Genomic DNA, 9,423 nt, shown 5'->3' on the forward strand with positions numbered 1-9,423 from the left:
ACTAAAGCTTTCACTATAGTCTTTGTCTTTATATTTCTCAGTGGTATGGCTTCTGGGAACCGAGTTGATGTACACATTATTGTCAGCATGTACTCATTTCCTGATCTTGTTTTTGGTAGGGGCCCAACACAGTCTATTAGTATTCTACTAAATGGTTCTTGAAATGCAGGAATTGGCTGTAAAGGGGCCTTTGGAATGGTCTGATTCGGCTTTCCTACCATTTGACATGTGTGACAAGTTTTACAGAAATGTGTTACATCTTGCCTGAGATTAGGCCAATAAAAGTGACTGAGAATTTTGTGATAAGTTTTCCTTACTCCTAAGTGACCAGCCCAGGGGGTTTCATGGGCCAGGCGCAATATTTCAGCACGGTAGGGCTTTGGAACCACAATTTGATGTTTTATAGCCCAATCGTCATCAACCAAGACATCTGGAGGTCTCCATTTACGCATGAGAATACTAGATTTTGTATAATAGGAAACAGAGCTATCTGAAGTTTTACCTTCATCATCTACCCTGTCAAACAAAGACAAAATATCTGGGTCTTTGTGTTGTTCTGCAATGAGATTTGATCTAGAAAATGTCTGACTTTGGTCAGCAGAAGTTTTACTGGAAGTTTCAAATCCACGAGGGATAACGGAATGATCCGTGTCAAACACCTGACTGAGAAAGGTGTCATTTAAGTCAACATCTGTGACATTATTTTTGAGAGTATTTTGATTCTCAGAAGTTTTCTTTGACATGCCTTGAGTAATGGCACATGATGGAAATAAATCAGGTATCTCTTGTTCAATTGGCTCTGGATCCTGATCTAAAGTAGGATTATCAGTCACAAGTGGATTAGTAATGACCTTGTCCCCAGCAAGGTCGTTTCCAAGAAGAAGGTGAATCCCTTCAAAAGGCAAAAAAGGCCTAATACCTAAAGTCACAGGTCCAGAAACAAAGTCCGAAGACAAATAGACATTATGGAGAGGAACAGGAATGTAGTCATTACAATCTACCCCCTTAATAAGAACTTTAGAACCTGAAAATGACTTTTCAGAAAACGGCAGGGTATCTGCCAACAAAAGAGACTGGGAAGCCCCGGTATCTCTTAAATTTTGACAGGGGTAGCGGAAGAGAAATCACTAGAAAGTGATATAAAACCATTATGAATAAATGGCTCGAAAATACCCATAATGCTATCCTGAGAAGAATTGACCTTGACCTCATTAATTGGGGATAAGAGGGATTTAACCTCAGAAAATGTGTTGCACACATTATTAGACTCTAATTGAGTTGATGAAGAAATAAAGCCGGTGGGCTTAGATCCACTTTGACCACTTTGACCTTCACGTTTTCTTTTCAATTTGAAACAATCTGACATTAAATGGCCGTCTTTCTTACAATAATTACAAGAAGTGTACCGAACTGTTTGTCAGAAGGAGATTGAGACTTGGGATCTGATGATGTGGGAGTGTTACTTGAACTCTGTGAACTGTTGTCATTTGATTTTCTACTGTCCTTTGAAAAATTCTTGGATGAAAAGGAGGAGTTAAATTTACCTGCATTGTTTCTGTAGGAAAAGGACTGGGATGGTTTGCTGAGAAATGAAGATTTGTGGGTCAATGAATAATCATCGGCCAAACGTGCAGCAACCTCCAATGTATCTGCCTTTTGTTCATTGATAAACGTCTTGATGTCACTCCGGATGCACCTTTTAAATTCCTCAATCAAAACAAGTTGTCGTAATTTGTCATAATTCTGACTGACCTTTTCAGAAGAACACCAACGATCAAACAGTTGTTCTTTTGTTCGAGCAAATTCAACATAAGTTTGATCCTTTACCTTCTCACAATCCCTAAATTTCTGACGGTAAGCTTCAGGCACCAACTCATAGCCCTTGAGAATTAATTCCTTCACAGAATCATAATCTGAAGCCTGCTCTACTGACAACTGAATGTAAATTTCTCTGGCTTTACCCACCAAAGCACTCTGCAAAAGCATAGACCAGGACTCCTTAGGCCAGTTCAGACTCTGAGCAATTTTCTCAAAATGAAGGAAATATTTATCAACATCCTTTTCTTGGAAAGGGGGAACTAACCTGAAATGCTTAGTGATGTCAAACTTGTCTGAAGGGAAGAATTTTCCTGACTGTCCAAGCTCTAAACGTTTCATTTCTAATCTTTCCTGCCTGTCTTTCTCTCTCTGTCTTTCTTCCATTTCTAATTGCATTTGTATTTTTTCTTTTTCTAATGCCTGTCTCTCTTTTTCCATTTGTAATTCTAGTTTCTTGATCTCCAAATTTGTCTGCATTTCTAATTCTAATTTTCTGAGTTCAGAGGTAGACTCGGGCTCATAATCTTTCAGGGTGGATTCCTCAAATTGGCCTAAATCAACTAGATGTTTGGCAATACGGTACTGTATTTCCCTCTTGCGCATAGATCTTTTGACTTCTACTTTAAGGAAATTGGCCAGTGTTATGAGGTTGTCTTTTCTGAGGGAATTAAATGTGTCCTGATCAAGGTCATCCATAAATTCGTCTGGTTTAAATTCCGCCATGATTAAATTTCACTGAGTTCACAGTATACAGTAGTTTTGAAAAGGCTGTCAAAATGTTGTCAAACGGCTCAAAATGTTCGTATCCCGGACGAGCCCCCAATTTTGTTACGTGCAGAGAAAACGAACAAAAGGGTGAACTCAGCAGTTAACGTTTAAACCAAATTTATTACAAAAATAAAACTAATTGCTAAGTCAGGGATAGAGTACAAGCTTTAAAGTGTACAGACTACTTATCTCAGCTGGGACGGCAAAGCTCCAGTCTCAGAGTTGTAACAGTCAGTCGAATGAATGAACAGTCCTTTGGCTTGCAGGCTTGAAGCTGCACAAAGTCCACAGTATAAATCCAGCGTTGACAGTGAAGGTCTTGAAAAGTCTTGAGAATGACTACTGCTGGAGTTTAGTAACACACAAGAGACACGATCCCAAAAGTCTGACTGGAAGCTGTGCACGTCCCTTTTATAAAGGCATGTAAGAACAATCTAGAACCTTTTATTGACATGCTAATTACTGTTCTAAAATTATCTCCCTTACACAACTAATCAACTTTCCAGAACATTCCAAACATGACTAATTGAATTCAAGGTTGTGAGGTCATCAAGGGCAGTGACCTTGGGAATGTTCTAGACTAATTGAACTCAGGTCATGATGAGTGTGGGGGAAATGACCTACATAACAGTATGTATGTATGTATGTATGTATGTATGTATGTATGTATGCATGCCTTTGTGTAATCGTATATGTATAAATGTCTTTATGTATCCATCAGGGTAGACAATTATCGTTAAGTCCTGTTGTAAACTGTATTTGTGTTGTGTTTTGGGATATGGGTGTGTGTTTTTGGTGACCAGTGTTGATTAATTGTTCATTGAAATCAGATATCTGATCGAAAAACTGTAGCTAATTGCGAATCGTAAGACAAACGGTGTGGCACGCAGCTCCAGTTTACATAAGGCGGGTTTGGGTCTCCTAATTACCCAGTAATGTATGGAAGTTGAATTTGATTAGGTAGACACACCCAAGGCGGGGCTTACACCGCCATTTCATTTGCCTATCTCTCTCTGAGTCCTTGCCTTCTGTCCGTCAGGCATTAGCAATCGTCCAATGACGACAGGGGAAAGTATTCCCACGAGATAGTTCCTGTTGGTTATGATTAAAACAGGACATGCATCGTGAAGATACAAAATGACAACTCGTATGCGTTGATTCATCGCTCCCTACACCCGACCAGTGTTCCGATTGACACAAGACAAGACAGCTGACAAGTGGAAAAGTTTAACATAACACAAGTCAAAGCCAGGCACGGTGAAAGGTCCTTTCATTTTAAACTGAACAGACACGGCGAAAGATGCCACACATGGAGACTAAGGGCTGTACGAGTCCCCACTCACTTGAACGCAAAGACGAGGACAGGACCATGAAAAAAGAGGATTCGGACCACGAAGGCAAGCGGGACCAGCCTCAAAATTCACACACGGGGAATTCAAACTCTGCGAACATTTCTTTCAGTATCAATCAAATTTTAAGCACCCCGACAACTACATCGGGTTCGTCTCTACCTCTCTCGCCTACTTTCAACGCAATTGTTTCCTCCGGAGCCCTCCTCTACCCGCAACCACTGCTACCCTCCTACAGTACGACCACGGGGGTCATCCGAGTGCCTGCACACCGGCCGCCACCGGCACCACTGTCCTCGTCGTTCCCCTGGATGGAATCACGACGCCTGGCGAAAGACAGACTCACCGGTAGGTAGCAGCACACAATTAGATCATGGGTCTGTAATCAAACCAAAGTGGAGGGAACACTTTAAATAATTGGCCTTCATTCTGTGCACTGTGTTTTCGCAGCAGGGGTGGGGGAGTCCGTGCCGTGAAACCACAATCGGGTGATATATATCCCAGCACTTAAGTATTTAACACGTTATGAAAAGAATGATACCAGCCTAACAGCTCGTTGATCCTAAAATCTAAAGAACTCCATCCACTGCAAGTTTTTTGTTTTCCGACCATTATATATTTTGATTGCTCATTTTCCTATTCTGGTTTACACAGTTACGCGGAGAATCGGCCACCCGTACCAAAATCGCACGCCGCCAAAGCGCAAAAAGCCACGGACCTCCTTCTCCCGTCTACAGATATGCGAGCTGGAGAAACGGTTCCATCGCCAGAAGTACCTAGCATCAGCCGAGAGAGCCGCCCTGGCCAAGGCTCTGAAAATGACCGACGCTCAAGTCAAGACATGGTTTCAAAACAGGAGAACTAAGTGGAGGTAAGAATGACACCGATGTCTTTGCTTCTAAGCAGAATTGTAAAAGTTAAATTAAAAGTTGCTCCGGTGGGTTAGAATAATAACTTGCAGCCACTCCCAAAACATTCAGCTCTATTCAGGCAGTTAAAAAGGAGAAATAGCTTACAAGGAGCCTTATTTTGTCAACTTTTCACGAGTTAAACGATAGGGACAGCTCGGCGGCTTGAGTTGAGTGCTGGGGAAATCCTCTAATCAAGTGCTGACAAATGTGTAAGTGGACCCGCACTCCACGTAACCATAAATTTATCAAATAGTTTGAAGTCAATCACAGGGTGTTATCGAAATCATGGTATCCATCATACAGGAATGTGTGAAGATAAGGGGGAAAAAGAAAAGGCCTGGCGTTCGGCAAGGCCGGGCGTATCTATGTAATGGCTCCAATCCACACGCTGTTAAATCGTGGTGTAATTATTTCGAGGGGGGTGAAACTTCACCCAGCAAAGTTTAGTGTACACACCCGGTCGAATTTCCCACTTGTGAGATTATACCCGACGAAAAAGCACTGTATTAATGGACGGAAACGAAAATGTTTTTGAACAGGAGGCAGACAGCGGAGGAGAGGGAGGCCGAGCGACAAGCGGCGAGTAGATTTATGTTCACTATCCAACACGAAGTAGCGATGAAGAGCCTGAGCTTACAAGAAGGGAGGACAGACCCGCTATGTATGCAGAACGCTTCTCTGAACGCGCTTCAGAACCTCCAACCCTGGGCAGACGAGAACAGAAGCGGCGGCGGAAATTACTCGAGCACGGCACTAACGTGTACCCCTACATAGGACCACGGCAAATGCGAACCATTTTGTTTTTTTTTTTGTTTTTCAAAAATGAGGGACTGACACTCAGATATGTATATTACACTGAGAAAGATTGCCACAGATACGTTGAAGTCGATGGGCGGACTGAAGACTGAAACTGTTTCCATTTTGTCATCTTTCTCTCTGCAAGGAAAAGAGCTCCAATCAAATACTGACCCGACATGAATGATACGAAGATATACCAACGAGGGCGAAATCAGACGATACCCTGTAAACGTGAACCTTGGGATCCTGTACCATACAAGGCCTTGTTTTCAAGACGTACACCTTTCTAGTGGATTACTGTTCATTCAGGAACTCCTTGTTTTGCTTTGATCGAGCTTAAAAAAACACGGCAAGACAGCGGAAAAAAAAGAAAGAAAACATTTGTCAGCCTGTATATCGTTGCGCAGTGTACAGACTTTTGCAAGTAGGCTGTGAGGTGACTCAGTATGGCGAACTTTCGGCGGTTACAGCACAAGTTTGAGTTCTAGGTAGGACACGGCTTTGTTATCATTCCTGGCATCAATATATCTAAGCTAACATTGCAAAAAAAGCGAGAGATTCAAGAAAAGTGTATATCATGGTACAACAGTTGGTGAGCTGTAAAGGAACAGAACTTTAAGAACTTGACTAAACTGCTCAGATGAACTTGCACGTTGGAGCAGAAGTTTGCTGGGGAGACAATGCGTTGTGATACACGCCCCATTACGTACACCCTGTATCTCTTTTGCGTCAATGAATATTTCATTTCAGAAAGATTTTAATTATATCATCGACTTTGAAGTACATTTGTCACGGTATATGCTATTCTCGTATCTTTCGAGCGAAAAACGTGTCGTTGCCATGGCGAAATTTGGAAAAAGTCCATGCAACCAAAACCAAGAAAAAATAAACAGAAGAACGACAAATTTAAATAATTATTTCGATACTGGTTTGCTCATTTCGAAATTTCGAACAAAAACAAGCCAATTAAGGTGATATTCAGTCAGTTCTATGTCTCCCCAATTAGCATAAATGGTATAAAGCGATTGACAACGTGCGCTTTAAGGGGCGCATCTCAGCTCGACAAACCACCATTTCCGGGCGACTCGATCTTTCGTCTTTGCTCACAGCTCACATGGAGAGACAGGCTGTTGAGCGACGGCGTGCTCTTCTTTCCAAATCATGGAAAGTGTTTAGTTTGAAGGGATTTAGTAAAAAGGGGGTACATCAGGAATTTACCCCCATTGTAAATATGGACAAAGAGCAGAAGCCGCTTACGTTTTGATAGTAAATCAAATTACGATGTAAAGTGTTTACATAATGAAGTTGGCTATATAATAAAACATAAACATATCTGGACAATTAGACCCCGCCATTTGAAAGAGGCGGCCTTATGGAGATTGAAGACCTAGCTGTAAAACAGATTATTATTGTCGAAGCTCTCTGAGCTGAAAATTATGTTTTCATGTAAAATTATTGGAACAAGTCAGTGTTGTATGTTACATAAAGCTGAAGATAGAATTTTATTAAACTGAAATATTTCTTCTGAACACTTTTGTCACACAGTATGTCTATATGAGAGAGCATGATTCCTTTCTATCTCCATAATCGACCACCTTGCATTTGAACTAGGCGTTTTGTCATGAGTTGTACAGTATTTTGTACGTGTTCGTCAGTCCTCATATATTGGTTACATGAACTGTGACCTCAGCCGAGTCATTGATGTCTTTGGACATTTGTTTTTTCATGTGAAGAAACCGCGGTTACGGTGGTTTTGCTACCATTTGCACAACGGCCACTCGTGGTTTTTTTTCCAGCGAGGCAAGAGGCGTATCAACGGTTATCGAGTATGAAATAAAATTATTTTGAAAAGAAAGGGACACAAACCATCAATCTTTTGCGTAAGTGGATTTTTATTTTTACTGTCTTCCTGTTGAATACGACGCCTATTTCCGTTTCACCTGCAAAATCAACTGTATTTTCATAAAAGCGGCTCGCTACTTGGTTGGTGACTCTCCTATCATTGTAATCGCGTTTGAAACGCTGATAGTGTGCTGTATCCGCTGCTAGGTGAAATTGACAGAGTGCAGGACGTTCCCTGTAATGTACGTATCTCAGTTCATATTTGTTAATTACACCCAGCACACGTATTCCGACCAAGCATGACCGCGGTTTTCATCACGTTTTCCCAGGAAAAACAGCTTTCCCAATTTTCTCTTATTAAAGCCGTCCTCGGCAGGCCATTTTATAAAGACCAAACACCACAATCGCGGAAATGAATGTGTACTTTCGGGGGAAAGCGTCGTTGTCCCGTGCTCACCAGCGTGCAGCCTAAACGAGGGTCCCTTTTCCAGCGGTCTGTCATCCCATGTACTATTCATGATTTCTGTATTTTCCCAATGTAATCATGTACACGTTGATTTGGTTAATGGGAGTCTATGGTCCCAGAAAACGCTACAAACACCGGAACAACCGCACAATCCTGGCATTATCAAGAGCTCTTTGTCTGAACCTCGATTTGTTCATTTCTTTTTCGCGTGTGCATGTGTGGTCGCTTCGCCGGCGTAGCAATTTGACGCGAGCGCTTAAATCCAATTCTTCAAACTATAACCAGATCGCTTGCGATGAAATGGATCTCTCACCTCAAGCGTCTGTTCAGTTTTACTTGGGAAAGCGACTGTTCTCTGACCAATGTGTTTTCCAGTAAAACATTTCGTGGTTGATGCAGTGCTAAAAATAATTTTAAAAAGCAGTCATGAACACAACTCCAATGTGCATGAAATTGTCGGCTCTTCACTATTCTGGCGTTTCTGCAAGATTGCTCTCTTTCAATTCGTTTTCTTCTGAGAGCCTGAGAAACTCTGATACAATGTGGTTGTAAAATCGTAAAAAACTATTTGATTTTCATATTCTATAGTTTATGCAGATAACGACAACAGCCGACCGTGTTTGTTTACCTTACCTGTTGTCGATATCATCACGGTGCTTTACTGTCTCCCTTATGTAGTGTCCGGGGGCGTTGAAGCTTTAGAATTCTCCGAACAAGTCATTGTTTGTCCATTTACAACGGCAATGAACACAAGGATCAACCCAAACAATGGAGATAATGAAGTTAATTGCAATCGGAAATGGTTAAGCGATGAAGATCTGAACACTGACAAAGAAAGGTTTTAAGAGCGTTTAGCGTAGAAGCCGACTTCAAACCATCCGTTCGATTGTGTGTCCTGCTCTTTTATGACCATTACTATCGCACTTATTGCAAGGATATCCACGATGTAGCTGTCTTAATTATGGAAGGTCAAGTTTGATTGCCAGTTTACAAATATTGTGAAAAAAGTTTGGGCGATGTCACCAAAACTGATAAAAGATCAAAAAGGCAGTGATTTAATCAGGGACTTGCCTTCACAAAAACACAGCAAAGAAGGCGGTGTCACAACAAGAGCACACGTGTGACTGAAAGCGCTATGTTTAATTTGTCATTCGAATTCAATTTCATCTTTTGTTTCATTTCATTTTCAACGACTGACTGTTTACGGTTGAATTTAAAGACAGACCTATTTTGCGGCGATATTCACTCGCAATAGCAGACTCTACTCTACTCACCGATTTCCCGTCGACGCTCATGTTATTAGTGACCTGAATGTCTGCCGTACAAGGCCATATTAAAGTAAGTTATTAAACTTCACGGGAGTAAATTTCCTCACATATTTATTAGCATTTCCCTTTTCACTTGCTTAACTAGATCATCCTAATTTTATAATTCTAGTATAGCTAAACGTTGTTATTAGCCCCCGAGCATC

The 9,423-nt window shown here is 41.3% G+C and overlaps 1 protein-coding gene across 2 annotated transcripts; it reads left to right on the forward strand.

Annotated features, from left to right (window-relative positions):
* Positions 1 to 3,699: 3,699 nt before the first annotated feature.
* Positions 3,700 to 7,173, forward strand: LOC139120319 (T-cell leukemia homeobox protein 3-like). 2 transcript variants are annotated; one of them, XM_070684648.1, is made up of 3 exons: positions 3,700 to 4,283; positions 4,590 to 4,806; positions 5,386 to 7,173. In XM_070684648.1, exons 1-3 carry the CDS (start codon positions 3,887 to 3,889, stop codon positions 5,618 to 5,620), a joined length of 849 nt encoding a protein of 282 aa, XP_070540749.1. In that variant the 5' UTR covers positions 3,700 to 3,886; the 3' UTR covers positions 5,621 to 7,173. The 2 variants fall into 2 exon arrangements, with proteins under 2 accessions (XP_070540749.1, XP_070540750.1); XM_070684649.1 differs by having other exon boundaries at positions 5,790 to 7,173.
* The last annotated feature ends 2,250 nt before the right edge of the window (positions 7,174 to 9,423 follow it).

The sequence above is a fragment of the Ptychodera flava genome, chromosome 20 (assembly GCF_041260155.1).
Source record: "Ptychodera flava strain L36383 chromosome 20, AS_Pfla_20210202, whole genome shotgun sequence".
NCBI classification, from domain to species: Eukaryota; Metazoa; Hemichordata; class Enteropneusta; family Ptychoderidae; genus Ptychodera; species Ptychodera flava.